Below are 17,976 nucleotides of genomic sequence, written 5' to 3' on the forward strand. Positions count from 1 at the left end.
GGAGTGCAATGGTGTGATCTCAACTCACTGCAACCTCCCCCTCCTGGGTTTAAGCGATTCTCCCACCTCAGCCTCCCAAGTAGCTGAGACTACTGGCGCCCGCCACCATGCCCAGCTTGGGCTAGTTATTTTAAGACCGGTCCCCCTGTCCCTGTAAAGATCCCACGCACCTCCTCCACTCAGTGGCTCACTGTAGCAATGCCCTGAAAGGCTGTAATTGAGTCATATTCCAGCCCCTGGACTCAGGAGTCAGGGGTGATGTCGCCACCACCTAATTGCTTGGATTGAGGATGGGAACAGTGATTCCCAAGAAGAAAACTTGGGCACTATTACGAGAAGTCAGTACAACTGCCTTAAAGCACTCTGGGCAAAATTTAACAACTGTCTGTTCCAAAAATGCAGCGACACGGAAACTTAGTAACTCTTGTTGGGGCATCTTCCATCACATATGATTCAGTAAGGGTATATCAAGCAAATTCAACTGTAGGAACTGGCCCATTCTGAGGCATAGGGTCTCTCATGTTCCTAAATTCATATCTTACCATTGTGGTTCTAGCCACTTTTCTATAGATCAGGCCCACTTGAGCAGCCCAATTTGCTGGGTTTTATCTGTATGCAATGTACATATCCTTTTAAATAAGATGCATGTGGTTCAATAATGTAACTTTTTATCTTAGATTGCAGAAATTTCACTGTAACACTTACCTCAAGTGGTATAAAATAAACAAAAACAATGTATTCTATGATGAATCAAACAAAATATATTTTGAGTTGTTGTTTCCCCCATTTAAAACAGCACATTTCTGATCATTGTCATCTGTTTGTGAAAAGACATGAGACCAACAGTTCTTTCCACACTTACGGCTGCAGCCTTGTACCCATGAGTTAAAGCCTCGGAATTTGCCTGAAACTTTCCCTGTCAATCCGAGATGGTCGTGACCAAGCCACTTTGCTTCCATACATCTTCAGTGCCTCCTTCCACACACACACATCTTTCCTGGTTTAAACTTTCATTTCTCCAGTTCTATAGCAAAACAGTATTTGCAAATCTCTTTTGACCACAAACTCCTAACAGTCAGGGACTTCTCATTTGGATTTCCCCAGGGCATGGAATTTTGTTTCGTTCATGGGGACGGGGTGAGATTTTTTTAATTGCATTAATGAATGCAACCAATCACTCCATTGCTCCATGCTATGTACAAACACTGTAATAAATATTGGTTGACTTCTTATAACTAAGGCAATAGGAGCTTCTCTCAATAAACTAAATTCCAAGGAAAGAATGAAGGTAGGAAAGTAGCTGGTTTATTTGTACCTACTATATGACAGGCCTTAGTTTAGGTTTGTTTGTTTGCTTGCCTGAAGACAGGGTCTCATTCTGTCGCCCAGTGGTGTGGTGTGATCATAGCTCCCTGAGGTCTGTATCTCCTGGGCTCAAGTGACCCTCCTGCTTCACCCTCCGAGAGTAGCAGGGACTACGGGCATGTACCACCATGCCCAGCTAATTTTTTTTTTTTTTTTGAGTCAGAGTCTTGCTCCATCACCCAGGCTGGAGTGCAGTGGCACAATCTCAGCTCACTGAAGCTCTGCCTTCCAGGTTTAAGCGATTCTCCTGCCTCAGCCTCCCAAGTAGCTGGACGCCCGCCACCATGCCTGGCTAATTTTTGTATTTGTATTTGTATTTATTTATTTATTTTGAGATGGAGTCTCGCTCTGTCACCCAGGCTGGAGTGCAGTGGCACGATCTCGGCTCACTGCACCTTCACCTCCTGGGTTCAAGTGATTCTCCTGCCTCAGCCTCCCAAGTAGCTGGGATTACAGCTGCCTGCCACCATGCCCAGCTAATTTTTGTATTTTAAGTAGAGACAGGGTTTCACCACGTTGGGCAGTCTGGTCTCGAACTTCTGACTTCAAGCGATCCACCCACCTCGGCCTCCCAAAGTGCTGGGATCCAGCTAATTTTTAAATTATTTTGTAGACACTGGGTCTCAAAATGTTGCATAGGCTGGTCTTGAACTCCTGGCCTCAAGCAATCCTGCCACCTTGGCTTCCGAAAGTGCTGAAATTGCATGTGCGAGCCACCGTGCCCAGCCAGTATTTTCACATACACATTATTTCAGTGAATTCTCACAATCCTGCAGACACTTGCAGACTCAGTTTTGGTTTCTTACTTAATGTAACACAACCTTACAGTGACAAGCCCGTCAGCGAAATCCAGCATATTTGACTCCATGATTACCAAAGGCACTATCTCCATTTATTGGAAAAGGAAAATTGGAGGTCACTAAAAGAGCAGTGAAGTTATGGAAATATGAAATTTTTCACATGACTCTGAGATTGAGCGTTTGGGTACTATCAGGAAATGTTAAAAATGTCCATTTTCTTTTTTTTCTTTTTTCTTTTTTCTTTTTTTTTTCAGACAGAGTCTCTGTCGCCCAGGCTGGAGTGCCGTGGTGCAATCTCGGCTCACTGCAACCTCCACCTCTCAGGTTCAAGCGATTCTTCGGCCTCAGCCTCCTGAGTGGCTGGCACTACAGGCATGTGCCACCACATCCAGCTAAGTTTTTTTGTATTTTTAGTAGCGGCGGGGTTTCATCACATTGGCCAGGCTGGCCTCAAACTCCTGACCTCAAATAATCCACCTGTCTTGGCCTCCCAAAGTGCTGGGATTACACGTGTGAGCCACTGCACCCGGCCCAAAAATGTCTATTTTCAACAGTGGTTTAAAACACTCTTGGACAGCAAGAGAAATAAAAGTCAAAGGATATATTGTGACAGCAAATTGATTGTATGGGAACTCTGGTGAATGAGAATCATATTTAAATTACTTTTTTTGTAAAGTGCAAAACAACAATAGCACCCATTTGCATCATACTTTATAGTTTGCAAAGCACATGGGAAAAATAAAGGTAATGATGGGGATTGTTGCAATTCATAGGAAAGGAGGCACAAGGAAATGAAAATAAAAGGGAATAATAACTACATAACTAGTCAATCTTCCTTAAAAAAAAACAAACCTTAAAATATACCACCATCTTCTATTTGATATAATGCAGAATGGGAATGATAAAAAGATGAATTACATTTCAGAGTTTCAAAAAGCAAACCAGCTTTAGAGCAATGCTTGAGGTTGGGCTGCTAACAAGCTCACTCAACCAGTGTTTCCTGATGGCCAACGTCAGAATAATTCCATCTTCATGAGAAGTACAGAAAGAACCACAAACCAAACCTTCAAATTGATTCTAAGATAAAATGCCCTTAAAAAAAATTTCCCTTCCTATCCGAAGGCAGACCAAGAGGAAGTTTATCCTCCCACCTACAAATTCCCCAGAGAGCTTTCATCTAGAAGGTTTGACTCTGGCCAGACAACCAGCGAGCATCTTCTCAGAATCTTTTGCTTCTTCCATGGCAAACCCCAGAGAATAAGAAGCCAAACTCAAGATTGCCATGGGCCTCAGGACGACTAAACAGATGGGGAGAGGCACTAAAGCTCCTGGTCACCAAGAGGGTATGTAAGCATTTGCTGTCTTCCTGGATTTCTCAGAGCTGCGTCTTTAGCCAGAGGTTGCTTATTTATGATAATTCTCGGATATATTATACACTAAATACTATTATTATCTTTTTCGACCCGACTTCTATCTTTCTGTTCTTATGTGCGAAGGCAGAGAAAGATTATTTAGAGCTCTTCAGAGATTCCTATTTAATTTAGAATGCCTGTCGCCTTCCTATAATAGACTTATGATGGATGATAGCTTTAGTTAAAATGTAGCAATCTTAAATGTATTCTTCATAACCAATTCCAACGTGTTCTCACTTAAGTAATGGGTATAAAATCCCACTTAAATGTAATATTTAAATATCTGAAGCCATCCTTTCTGAGAGAACCCGAAGCTGTTTTTTCTAGAGAAGCTGTGAGTGTGTATCGGGCGACTTCTGTTCACTCCTTTTCTGCAGCACTCACTCTGGAGGTCATGTAGTAACTAATGCCAAAGAAAAATCAAAATAGAAAGTACCAGCGTGTGCCATCATGCAGCGGCAGAGTCTGCTTAAAGATCAGGAAATTGTCTAAATATCAGATCGCCAGCGGGCATCCCAGCCCAGGCCTGTGTAAGGGGAGTTCTGGTGTCTCAGCTGAGGGCCTGATTAGGGAGCCAGGAAAGCGACCCGCGACTGCAACCGTTTCTTAAGGCCAGTCCTTCCCTCGCAGTCTGTCCGGGGCGGCAGTCGTGTCAGCCCCCCGCTAGGACCCGCCCAGGGGGACGTGGGCAGCGGGCAGGACGCCCGCTCCGGGCACTGGGGACGCCCGGGACACTCGGGGCCCCGCCTTGCGTCCCAGCCCCGGGTCGCAGCACCCCGGCTCCCGCCCCGCGCCTCTGGAGGGAGGTACCGAGGGACGCGCAGCGAAGGGGCTTTGCTAATTGCCAAAGCAGGAAGTGAGCTCGTGGAAGAAGCGAAGGAGGAGAAGAAGAAGGGAGGGGAAGGCGGAGGAGGGCAGGGGCGCGCAGAGCCACGGTTTGCTCCAGGCGCGTCAGAACCGCAGGACTTTTCATCCCCGTGGTCCCACGGTCCTCCCGCGCCCCGGAGGCCTGCCAGCCCCGTTCGGACGCTCGTTTGCCCCTAACCCGCCCCCATGGCTTCACCGGACGACCCTCTGCGCGCAGGTAAAGGGACACAGCGCCGCGCCCTCACCTGGAGCAGGCACCGCGGGGAGGGAGCTCGGGAGGCGCTCGCAGCAGCCGCAGGGCTATCGAGGCCGGGCCTTGGCGACCCCCGAGGGACGCCCGGGAACCACCCCCGACCCAGGCGCCAGACCCGGAGTCGCACGGGGCTCCCAGCCCAGCCCCGCGAGAGGCTGCTGACCGCCCCTCCCGCGCTCGCCGGGGCCCCTGCCCCGCGTCACCCACCGCGCGCCTTCCCCCTGCCCATGCCGCAGCCCCCGTGGCTTTTGTTCTGGACTCGGGATGCCAGGTTGAGACACGTCCTCCAAACCTCTGGCAGAAATGGGCGCAAGGGGGTGGATTTCGTTTTCCCCTCCTGGGCTTTTTCTTTCTCCCCGCTCACATGCCTTCTCATTGCTCCTTTTCCTCTCTCCCATTGCACTTTGATGAAATGGTTTTGTTTGTCTAAACATTGGCCCTCGGAGCTATTTCATCAAATAGTATCCGCAGAATCGAGAGGCGGATCCCACCTGTGGGATCCCATCTGTGATTAGAATGGCCTCTAGTTCTGTCTTTATTTTAAAATATTGTGTGTTGGTACCCGAGGTCGGAGTGGAGATTTTTCTCTATTCTCTCACGTGAATCTAAAATCCGTCCCAGACCTCGCTTTCCTGGAGTTCTGTCTCTCCGCTCTCCTCTAACCTAGACGGTGACCTCCGTGGGTGTTTCTTGAACACACGAATGAATGATCTATCCCTCAGAGTACACTGGGGCTTTGCTTCGTTTTGTTGAGGTTGGAAACACTGAAGAGAGTTACGTAGAACCTGATATAACCGTTTAGATCAACGCGTTTCCTATTTCATTTGTTGAGCTTGGGCAGGGGCCGAGTTTGAATGTTCCATCCTTAAATTGTGGCTTCAGCAGTTAGAAGGAGACAACGTGTCTGCAGGTGGTCAGAAGACTACACCAACAACTAAGTTGGCATTGTGATGGCTGGGTTTGGGGGCATTTCTTGGAAACTTCAAAGAGAGATCTACCTTTTTTTTTAAGCGGGGATTGGTAAACATTTTGTCAATTGGTTGCGGAAAGTAAATATATTGTCTAGATATTCTTCCCCATCCCGATACCTATTGTTTGAAAAAACAGAAGGGAAACAAAGGGAGAAACCCTCCTACTGCCCCATCCCACTCCACTCCTACCCTAGCATCCACCTCCTTTTCTGAGAACCGAATTGACGAGGTGCCAAGGGGTGTTTTAGGCTGGATTTTACTAACAGTGGTCTCAGATCTCATTAAACGATGATTGCAGGAGTGAGGGGTGGGGGGGATTCAAAAAGATCTTGAGAGAGATACACTGCATGGAGATAAAATGTAAAATCTACTTAGGCCCTCCAAAATCGACAGTACCAGGCAAGATGAGGGCTGGGAAACAGCTCAGCAGTGACCACAGTGTATAAAAAGCTCAGTGGCTGGGTGGAATGGCTGAGGCCTGTAATGCCAGCACTTTGGGAGGCTGAGGCAAGAGGATTGCTTCAGGCCAGGAGTTTGAGATCAGCCTTGGCAACATAGTGAGACCCTGACTCTACAAAAAATAGAAAAATGAGCCAAATGTGGCTACTTGGGAGGCTGAGGCAGGAGAATTGCTTGAGTCCAGGAGGTCGAGGCTGCAGTAAGCCACTGCACTCCAGCCTGGGCGACAGAGCAAAAACCTTTATCTCAAAATAAATAAATAAATAAATAAAAAGCTGCAGGTTCCAGATTTCCCAAGATGGTATTCTTAGTCTGCCCAGCCCAGCCAAAATGGATGTGCACAACATGGAACAAATGGGCAACGTGGAACAAAGGGATTTCGAAATCCAGAACATGTGGAGGAGCGAGAGGACAGAGGATACGATGATAAGAGGGCATCACGTGGAAAGAAAGAATCTGTCTCTTTGACTTCAAGAGGTAGAACCCAAACCTGTCGGTGAAAACTTCTTTAGAGAGAGATGGATTTGGGCTTCCCACAAAGAGAAAGGAGGCCTCCTAAGTGTGAGAGCTCCCCACCAGTTGGCAGAGGATGCTGAAGAACATACTCGACCATCTGAAAAATGATCCAAATGTCCATTCCCGTTCTGGGACTCTAGTCTGTCTGTAAAATGAGCGCTCCTCCATTTAAACACAGGCGCACACACACACCCCAATTTCCCCTTCCTAACATATTGTTTCGTTTCTGCAACCCACAGGAGACACCCCCTTACTCCTATTTCTGTAATGAAACCATAGATCGTGCCCATATCTTGAGCTCACTTTACCCCAGACCAAGTGACCATACTCTCTCGCCTGATTTCCCACACTCTTCTCCCGCCTGGAGTTTTCACACCATTCCAACTTAGGTTTTCACACCCACTCTTGCCTTCTGGTAACCTATTCTGCAAAAGGTTGCCAGGGTCATCTTTTATTTTATTATTATTATTATTATTTTTCAAGATGGAGTCTCACTCTGTCACTCAGGCTGGAGTGCAGTGGCATGATCCCCACTCAATGCAACCTCTGCCTCCCGGGTTCAAAAGATTCTCTTGTCTCAGCTTCCCAAGTAACTGGTATTACAGGTGCACACTACCACGCCTGGCTAATTTTTTGTACTTTTAGGCTGGTCTCGAACTTCTGACCTCAAGTGATCCACCCACTTCGGCCTCCCAGAGTGCTGCGATTACTGGTGTGAAGCACTGTGCCCAGCCAGTCCTCTTTTAAAAACAAATCAGATTCTGCCATTTGTCTGTGCTGGCTTTGAATCTGGTGCTGGCTTTCCAACACTTTCCGACAGATCCTCAGTCCTTGAGGCTTACACACTCTATACAATCAATCCCTATCTATTCCATCACCTGCCTCACCTGACGCCTAGCTTGACCCCTGCTCTCTGCACGCAGCTGTGCTGCCTCCTTCCATTTCCTTGAAGCCTCTTGCACCCTCGTGCCTCCTGGCCTTTGCAAATTTTGTTCCTGTGGCCTGGAAGGCCCCCTGCATTCCAGCCCTCACCCCATCTTCCACCCACGCGTTTCCTTCTACTTAACCTCCAGATTTCAGTTCATAGGTCACCCGGATCCAGCCTGATGTTATACACGCTCAGCAAACCCTGTACCTTTCCTTTCTGGCACCTGTCACAATTTCTAGCTGTGATTATTTGGCCACTGTGGCTATTTCCAGTAGGCAATAAACTCATGGACAGAGGCCATGTCTGTGTGATAGCTCTCACTAATACTCAGCATAGTACTCCACACATAGTAAGCCCTGGGCAAATACCACCTCAGTGAATGAAGGAAGGTCATAAAATTTAACCACAGGCCCTTTAAAGAGTTGGGGGAACAAAAAGCTCTTCCCATATTGGCATTTTAGGAACTTACTCATCGAGTTAGCCATATTAACTAAGTTTTCTTTGTAAAGTTAAAGTAAGATGTTTGTATATCCACGTGCATGTAACAAAAGTAGGTATATGATTATAGTATGAGTTAATTTTATTTTTTTATTATTTATTTGTTTATTAATTTTTTTGAGATAGAGTCTCTGTTGCACAGGCTGGAGTGCAATGGTGTGATCTTGGCTCACTGCAACCTCCACCTCCTGGGTTCAAGCGATTCTCCTGCCTTAGCCTCCCAAGTAGCTCGGATTACAGGGGTGCGCCACCATACCTGGCTAATTTTTGTATTTCTTTTTTAGTAGAGACGGGGTTTCACCATGTTGGCCAGGCTGGTCTGGAACCCCTGACCTCAAGTGATCTGCCTGCCTCAGCTTCCCAAAGTGCTGGGATTACAGGCGTGAGCCACCACGCCCTGGCCATGAGTTAATTTTAAGTGACTTTTTACATTGAGAAAATTCACAAGACTGTCACAGTCACATGGAAGGAAAACAATGATGGTGGTTGCAGTGTAGCTATCACCCTGTGTCTCTCCCACTAAGAAACAGTCTCACACTGGATAAGCCAGATTTCTCTGTCAAATGTGTGTAAAATCTGGTTGTTCATGATTGTTCATACAGATAGATTTTAAAGACAGAAACAAACAACCGGGCTTTGAAGGTCTGGGTCAAAGGTGGCACAATTCCTTGCTTCGTTACAGTAAGGCAAGTGCCGATGGCCACAGAGCACTGCAAAAGAGCACATTCTCCCTTTGTTCTGAGACTCCACACCGCAGAGCTGTTTCCTGGGGGAACCCTGGCCCTGGGCCACCAACTCAGGACAGCCCCAGTGGTGGCACCTCACCTCCCACTGCCCCTCCTGTGGGCTTCAATGAGTCCAAGGTGGCAACCTACCCTCCCGTGGCACTGGGGGCAGTACCCAGGACTAAAGGATAAACCACTTCCTGGAGCACTCATATGTGAAAAGCTGGACCAGCCAATTCTTTCTGCAGATACACCAAAGAGAGGGATGGCAATCTGTGGTTTTCCCTTTTCCGCTCCTTCTGCCCTCTCTCTTTCTCCTCCGTGTGGGTTTTCCCAATGCTCACTTCATTTCTCTTCCTTTCTTACAACGCCTCTGCTTTCTGAGTTTCCTTCTCTCTACCCGAGCATTTTCCCTGAGCTCCATCTCTTTGTTTGCTATCTTCCCTCCTCCTCCCCAGCCCTCTTCAGTTTGATCCCCTGTCAGTAGCCTGGCTGACACACTTAATGCTCGGCTGCCCTCCAGAGAAGTTGCTGTAAAGATGTACTTCCATGATCCTTGCCCCTTTCCCAGCTTATTCAGCCCCTGCTGTGGGGTCTGAGGTTGACAGAGTAGCTGAGGTCAGGGTGGGGTGCTGAAAAGACAGAGGAAGCTTGATGAAACAGTGTCAGCACCACCATGCAGCAGCACCCCTGCAGCTCTGAGAGCTTCTGGAATCCTGAATATGGTTCAGGACTCCAGAAAAACTTCCTTTTGTTTTTTTGTCTCACTCTGCACTCGGGCTGGGGTGCAGTGACGCGATCTTGGCTCATTGCAACTTCCATCTCCTGGGCTCAAGCAATCCTCCCACCTCAGCCTCCTGAGTAGCTGGGGCCACAGGCTCGTACCACCACACCCAGCTATTTTTTTTTTTTTTTTTGTATTTTTAGTAGAGATGGGGTCTCACCATGTTGCCCAAGCAACCTCCCGAGCTCAAGCAATCTGCCCACCTCGGCCTCCCAAAGTGCTGGGATTACAGGAGTGAGCCACCACACCCCACCTCCAAGCCTTTTTTATATCCAATAATGACAATAGCAGTCAAAAGAAAAGTTATGGGCCGGGCGCAGTGGCTCACGCCTATAATCCCAGTACTTTAGGAGGCCAAGGGAGGTGGATCACCTGAGGTCAGGAGTTCAAGAACCAGGCTGGCCAACATGGCAAAACCCCATGTCTAATAAAAATACAAAAATTAGCCGGGAGTGGTGGTGGGCACCTGTGATCTCAGCTATATGGGTGGCTGAGGTGGGAGAATCACTTGAACCCAGGAGGCAGAGGTTGCAGTGAGCTGAGATTGCGCCGCTGCACTCCAGCCTGGGCGACAGAGCAAGACTGTCTCAAAAAAAAAAAAAAAAAAAAAAAAAGCTATGATACAAGACAACACACAAATAACAAATGAGAAAGAAATTAATCCTGCAATCACACATTCAAAGAATTGCCTGTAATTCTTCACTAGAAAGCACAGTGACTGCACTTTTCTGGCTCAGGATGCTTGGGAAGGCCAGGAAGTCCTGACATACTTCCTTGTTTTCTCTGAAAGGACATCTTTAGAGATGTTTGAACTTCCTTTGAGAAACCGTCTCTAGGAAGCATTCACCACTATCTGATATCAGAATGCAGCAGTGCAGTCCTCGGCCACCCCACCAGTGTCTCTTTCGGGTTATGTGCTGAGGATTCTTTCTGGAGAGGCTGTTGCATACAGTACATGGTTCCCAGCATTCCTGAAGAGGCTCTGATTTGGTAGATGATGGGATTTCAGTCTTTGAGTTGAAGATAAGTAGATGAGATTTAGGATTTAGAGTGGATGCTGGAATTATTAACGCTTTTGGGGATGTCTGGAGGAGGCAAATAGATTCTGCATGTGGAAAGGATGGGCAGGGGGCAGAGTGTGAACTGTTATGGGTTGAATTGTGTCCCTCTAAAAAGATATGTTGAAGTCAGAATTCCTAGTACCTCAGAATGTAACTTTCTTCAGAAACAGAGTCTTTCCACAGGTAACCAAGTCAAAATGAAGTCATCAGAGTGGGCTCTAAACCAATATGATTGGTGCCCATATAAAAACGGGAAATGGGACACACAGATGCTCACCTTCTCAAGAGAGTCTGTCGGGTGGTCAGTGCATGAACCACTTCTATTTTATTTTGAGACCAAGTTTCGCTCTTGTTGCCCAGGCTGGAGTGCAATGGTGCTGTCTCGGCTCACTGCAACCTCCACCTCCTGGGTTCAAGCGATTCTCCTGCCTCAGCTTCCCGAGTAGCTGAGATTACAGGCATCCATCACCATGCCCAGTTAATTTTTGTATTTTTAATAGAGATGGGGTTTTCCCATATTGGTCAGGCTGGTCTCGAACTCCTGACCTCAGGTGATCTGCCTGCCTCGGCCTCCCAAAATACTGGGATTACAGGTGTGAGCCACCATGCCCAGCCCACTTCTATTTTAAATTTTATTTTATTGGCCAGGCGTGGTGGCTCACACCTGTAATCCCAGCACTTTGGGAAGCCAAGATGGGTTCAGGAGTTTGAAACCAGCCTGGGTAACATACTGAGACCCACTTCTCTACAAAAATAAAAATAAATCAGCCATATGTGACAGCACATGTCTGTAGTCCTAGCTACTCAGGAGGAGGTGGGAGGATTGCTTGAGCCCAGGAGGTGGAGGCTGCAGTGAGCTGTGATTAAGCCACTGCACTCCAGCCTGGGTAAGATAGTGAAACCCTGCCTCAAAATTTTTATTTTATTTTTTATTACTTTAAATAAGTAGAGATGAGGTCTCACTATGTTGCCCAGGCTGTTCTCAAACATCCTGAACTCAAGCAATCCTCCCACCTTGGCTTCCCAAAGTGCTGGGACTACAGATGTCAGCCACCCCACCTGGCCATGAGGCACTTCTAGAACCTGATTTTACTGGAAAACAGGCAGATTAGGAAGCCAGAAAGTCCCAGATACAAGTTCTGGCTTTTCCACTTACCATTTACCCTGTGATCTTGGGTACTCACTGTGTGAAAAAGGGGATGCCTAATGCCTTCCTCGGGGTTACTGTAAGGCTTAGCTGAGACTGTGTGTAAGCCATGCCATGGAGAGCAGACAGTAAGGAAGCTTTTAAACTTTTCAAACTTGTCTTTTCTTTTCTTTTTTTTTTTGAGACAGAGTCTTGCTCTGTTGCCCAGGCTGGAGTGCAGTGTTGAGATCTTGGCTCACTGAAATCTCCGCCTCCTGGGTTCAAGCGATTCTCCTGCTTCAGCGTCCCCAGTAGCTGGGATTACAGGCATGTGCCACCACACCTGGCTAATTTTTGTGTTTTCAGTAGAGATGGGGTTTCACCATGTTGGCCGGGCTGGTCTCAAACTCCTGACTTCAAGTGATCCACCCGCCTTGGTCTCCCAAAGTGCTGGGATTACAGGCGTGAGCCACCTTTTTGAACTTTTCAAAGTGAGAGCTTTGAAAGCTTTTTTCTTTTCTTTTCTTTTCTTTTTTTCTTTTTTTGAGACAGAGTCTCGCTCTGTCACCCAGGCTGGAGTGCAGTGGCGTGATCTCGGCTCACTGCAACCTCCGCCTCCCGGGCTCACGCCATTCTCCTGCCTCAGCCTCCTGAGTAGCTGGGATTACAGGTGCCCGCCACCACGCCCGGCTAATTTTTTGTATTTTTAGTAGAGACAGGGTTTCACCACGTTAGCCAGGATGGTCTCGATTTCCTGACCTCGTCATCTGCCTGCCTCGACCTCCCAAAGTGCTGGGATTACAGGTGTGAGCCAGCGCACCCAGTCTAGAGCTTTGAAAGTTTGTGAACTTTCAGCTTGGAGGTGCTCTTTGACCCGTATGGATACTACTACTCACTACTCATGGACTTTTAAATCAGGAAGGGGATGCAGAGGTGCTCTGTTCACCTCCTGAGATTTAAGTTAGGGATTTAGGACCCACAGAAAGGAAATGAGGGTGCAGCCCATCCTGCCTGCTCTTACCCGCAGCCTCTGTGAGCCAGGCCTTATGCATCAGTTCACCAGGTTTCTCTCATGCCTTTTGAGGAACTTTCCAGAATATGCTTGAGGGAGTTAAACCTCATTCTCACTGCCGGCAGAGATATCCCCATCAGTCAGTTACCAGCTAATTTGAGGTGATCTGAGCTTTGTGCAGAGTCACCGACCTAGGGGGGCCAAGGCAGCTTTGGCAGAAAAGCACAGCCTGGCATAAGACGGCAGCCACGAGCAGAGGACAGATCCCGCACCGGCCCTGGCGAAACCACTGGTCTTGTCTCCGCTGGGCTCACACGGCCCCGCTTCTCCTCTGTTCCTCTGTGCCATGTCCCATCAGATATCAGAGCCTTGCCTGAAGGCTCACCCTGCTGTGAGGCGGGGGCTGGGAAAAACAAACATTTTAAAGCTTCTAGATAAACGATTTGATTTTACACTTAATAGTATTGTAAACATGCAACTCCAAGGCCCTAAGAAAGACCTTAGGGCAACTTTCCACTTCTGGATCAGTCTCAAATAACCAGGATCTGCTTTCCTCCGAATAACTTCCCTGGTACACACTCACATTTGGACCTGTGAGAACAAAAGGAGTCTGCCATGATCTAAAACAAAGGCTGGGGAGAAGGTGCAGTATCAGATACAGTGCATGGGCGCCACCGTGGGCCTGGGTCAATGAGCGTATTTGGCAGTAACACGTATGTAAGAACTTAATCCACAGCTTAATATAAGGCAAAGGCTGATAAATCCAGAACCACAAGAAGGAAAATCATAAAAGACCTGACTAGCTTGGGCAATATAGCAAGACCCTATCTCTACAAAAAAACAAAAACAAAATCCCCCATACATTAGATGGGCATGGTGACGCATGCCTGTGGTCCCAGCTACTTGGGAAGCTGAGGTGGGAGGATGGCTTGTGCTTGGGAGGTTGAGGCTGCAGTAAGCGGTGATCACATCGCTGCACTCCAATCTGGGTGACACTGCGAGACGCCGTCTCAAAAAAAAAAAATGTCTGGCGCCGTGGCTTACATCTGTAATCCTAGCACTTTGGGAGGCTGAGGTGGATGGATCATCTGAAGTCAGGAGTTTGAGACCAGCCTGGTCCAACATGGGGAAACACCATCTCTACTAAAAATGCAAAAACGAATTGGGCGTAGTGGCTGGCACCTGTAATCCCAGCTACTCAGGAGGCTGAGGCAGGAGAATCGCTTGAACTCAGGAGGCGGAGGTTGCAGTGAGCCGAGATCATGCCACTGCACTCCAGCCTGGGCGACAGAGTGAGACCCCATCTCAAAAAAAAAAATTAACTAATTAATTTTTTAAAAAAAGACCTGAAAATGCCTCTAATACCTGTTCTAAAAGTAGTGCCTTTCCTAGTTCCCCTCTCACTTCATTGTTGTGCTTCAGATAACAAAAAAACTTAAATTCTCTGTGTCTTTCTCTTCTTAAGTTCCATTTATTCTGAGGTGTCAGACCGAAGCAAGAGACTTTGTGCCTATAAGCCTGTGTTGTCTTCTGTCTCTAGCTTGTTGGCCTCATAACCCTCCAACACAGGCCCCGGGATCTCACAGAACTCGGTCAGAGTCTGAGGGGTGTTGAAATTCACCCACCCAGGTGGTTCCCAAATCCAGAATAATGGTAGTAAGCTGAGTGTGGGATCCGGAAACCCGGGACTCCTCATGGTGCAGAGGAAGAGCCCGGGGCTTAGAAAGCTTATGTGACTTCTCCAAGGTCACACCTCTAGGCTTGTCCAAGGCCACAGCACTAGACTCGTTCAAGGCCAGACTGCTAGCTCTTCGTGATGTGCCAGTGAGGACCGGTCCTTCCTTGCTTTTAACTGTCCTGTGTGTGTCCTCAATGATGCTTTTTTTGTGGCTCTGCCTTTCCCAGCGATCTACTGCATTTTCTTCTTCTTTTATCTTTCTTTCTTTCTTTCCTTTCTTTCTTTCCTTCCTTCCTTCCTTCCTTTCTTTCTTTTTTTCTTTCTTTCTTTTTTTCTGCTCATTCTAATTTTCCTGTAGGAAACAGTATTAACTTGTCCAGGACACAGCGGGCATTGTTTGCAGAGGATGGTGTCAGGGGCATTTAAAAGCCCCCAGCCTCACCCTACCCCTGACTCAGCACTCCAAACCCATTTACCTGAAATTTCACTGTGTTGATGCCTATTAACAAGCCACGCTCCTGGCAGGATGGCATTTTTAAACCATATCCTTCAGGTACACTTTAGTGAAGATGAAATATGTGAGACTAGGCTGTGATAGGAGGAGGGAGAAGGGACTTCGGGCTATTTTGTGGTGGCTTCTACCACCCCCTCCCCAGCTAGGAACCAGCGTGTGAGAAGGATGGGAAGGAAAAACTGGAAAACCGAATGCACGTGTGTCTGGTTGTAAGGACTCATCTGAAGCATCGTCATATGTCAGTTAACAACAGGGATACACTGTGAGACATGCACCACTAGATGGTTTCATAGTTGTGTGAGCGTCACAGAGTTCACTTACACAAACCTAGATGGTGTAACCTACAACACTCCTGGGCTGTATGGTACAGCCCATTGCTCCGGGGCTACACACCTGCACAGCATGGGACCACCCCGAATACAGCAGGCAGTTGTAACACAGTGCTGTTTGTGTGTCTAAACATATCTCAACATGGAAAAGGTATGGTGACAAGATGGTGGTCTAATCTTTATGGGACCACCGTCATATACATGGTCTGTCCTGTGACTGTACATTAATGTGTCATGTTCTCTCTCTTCTCCACGGCTGTGCTATTCCCTCTGCCTAGAATGCTTTTCCCTCACCACCACGTCAACTCATCCTTCCAGACTCAGCCCTCAGGCCCTCTGCAGGCTCTTCTCCCGCCCCTCCTCTCTCTGGGAGCTCCCCAGGCTGCGAGTGCTGGTTCTGGGTGTACCCTGGTTGTCCTGCACTGCCACTGCCTTAGCACTAAGGGCTCTGTATCATTACTTGTTGCTTGGGCAGTAAGAGTTCTGTCATCTCAGGGAGGCGTTAGCAACACGATTTGTTTTTAATTTTCTTTCTATCCATTTAAATCCAAATCTGAGTGTATTGCACTGGACTGGCAGGAAATTCCACTTCAGTCAGAACTGGGGCTCTGTCCATTAGGGCCACACAGGAATCTGAGGGGTTCATGTGGTGCTGGGAAAAACTAGAAAAGGACCTCAAATTTGTAGTGCATCAGGGAGGCATTGCTGTCTTATGGTCCTGGCCTGAGAAGTCCCTTGAGACCCAGCAGCCTTCTGTTTCTGTGCTGGACACAGGGCACAGGTCTCTTTGCTGGGGCTGGGCCACGGTCCCTGGGGGTTAGGCTGCTCTGTGCTGTCTCTGATGCAGTCTTGCCACCTTCGTGCTCTGCAGATGTCTGTGCCCTGCTCCATGGGAGGCACTGGCAAAGGCTCTCTCCATTCGTCTCTACTTCTCTTCAGTGACTGGAGGCTGTCATAAAACAAAGAGATGTTGCCTTCTCGAAGCTTCTTTGGGCATTATCAACACCTGCAGGGCAAAGAAATTGTGGAAAGTTCAGATGCATTCTCATCTGGGAAACACCTAGGAAGAACACGCACAAATTATTATCTTGCCAAATTGTCCTGCTGTGCTTATTTGGATCCCCAAAGGCATTCCCAGGACCTAATTCCTAGTCTGCAATATGTACTTAGTGAGGATTTGGTCTCTTGGACCCACGACTGCCACTTAGGGTACTGCAGGTTGTGCACTGCACAAATCTAGAGGATCCCACGCAAAAAGATTTGATTATTTATTGAGACAGCTCTCTGGCAGATGTCTTACAAAGCATTTTGGAGACGGGAAACTTTTCTAATTTGTACTAATTAGGTCCTGACTGAGGTCTGTGCCTTTTTCCATATTTCCCCATTAAATTCCTTAAATGCATCAAGTGATAAAGTATCAGAAACAAAATACTGAGAAATCAAGATTATTTTTGATAAAAAAACTATAAGTTTTTTTGCTTTATTAGTCCACATAAACAACATTCAGAAGATTAAGAAAAATGAGTTGCAGCAGAATAGGAAATCAGGAAAGAAGTAGATTCAGAATGGAATCATTCCTGCCGAAGGTAGTGTCAAATTCAGTAGGCAAGAGAGTCATTAATATGATGCCTGCATAGTTTGTGGTTGTTTGTAACTCTGGATATTTTAAGATACTTATAGGTAACCTGTTCCAAAATATGGTGGGGTTTTTTATATAGTTACTTTTTATATTTTTAATTAATTTATTTATTATTTTGAGATGGAGTTTTGCTCTGTCACCCAGGCTGGAGTGCGGTGGTGTGATCTCAGCTCACTGCAACCTCCACCTCCCAGGTTGAAGCGATTCTCCTGCCTCAGCCTCCCGAGTAGCTGGGACTACAGGTGTGCACCACTATGCCAGGCTAATTTTTGTATTTTTAGTAGACATGGGGTTTCCCTATGTTGGACCAGGCTGATCTTGAACTCCTGACCTCAGGTGATCCGCCCGGCTTGGCCTCCCAAAGTGCTGGGATTACAGGCGTGAGCCACTGCATCTGGCCTATAGTTTCTTTTTATTAATCTCTTTCTTGATGGATTCTGAATCTGTTCCTCTTTATTTTGTCTCAACTAATAATTGGAAGTAAGGCTTTCAGGCTGGGCACAGTGTCTCATGCCTGTAGTCCCAGTGCTTTGGGAGGCTGAGGTGGGAGGATCGCTTGAGGCCGGGAGCTTGAGGTTGTAGTGAGCTATGATTGTGCCCCTGAGTGTACTCCAGCCTGGGCTACAGAGCAAACGCTGTTTCTTTTTTCTTTCTTTCCTTTTTTTTTTTTGAGACGGAGTCTCACTCTGTCTCCCAGGCTGGAGTGCAGTGGCACTGTGTCGGCTCACTGCAACCTCCGACTCCTGGGTTCAAGTGATTCTCCTGCCTCAGCCTCCCGGGTAGCTTGGATTACAAGCACCCACCACCAAACCCGGCTAATTTTTATATTTATTTTGTTTTATTTTTTAGTAGAGACAGGGTTTTACCATGTTGGCCAGGCTGGTCTCGAACTCCTGACCTCAAGTGATCCACCAGCCTTGGCCTTCCAAAGTGCTGAGATTACAGGCATGAGCCACCGCACCCGGCTGATCCTATTTCTTAAAAAAAAAAAAAAAAAAGAAGCAAGGTTTTCTTCAGCCTGAGTAAAATTACTTGCCTC

At 47.3% G+C, this 17,976-nt stretch overlaps 1 protein-coding gene across 2 annotated transcripts in view; it reads left to right on the forward strand.

Annotated features, from left to right (window-relative positions):
* The first annotated feature begins 3,298 nt into the window (after window positions 1-3,298).
* Window positions 3,299-17,976, forward strand: part of EDARADD (EDAR associated via death domain) — an 89,062-nt gene continuing 74,384 nt past the window's right edge. The window contains exon 1 of one of the 2 annotated variants that reach the window (XM_032136302.3): window positions 3,299-3,508. In XM_032136302.3, coding sequence (XP_031992193.1) covers window positions 3,448-3,508 — 61 coding nt within the window. In that variant the 5' untranslated portion in view covers window positions 3,299-3,447. Of the gene's footprint in view, window positions 3,509-4,606; window positions 4,662-17,976 lie in introns of those variants that run through there. The other variant, XM_032136303.2, reaches the window with a different exon arrangement.

This window comes from Hylobates moloch, unplaced genomic scaffold (assembly GCF_009828535.3).
Source record: "Hylobates moloch isolate HMO894 unplaced genomic scaffold, HMol_V3 SCAFFOLD_18, whole genome shotgun sequence".
NCBI classification, from domain to species: Eukaryota; Metazoa; Chordata; class Mammalia; order Primates; family Hylobatidae; genus Hylobates; species Hylobates moloch.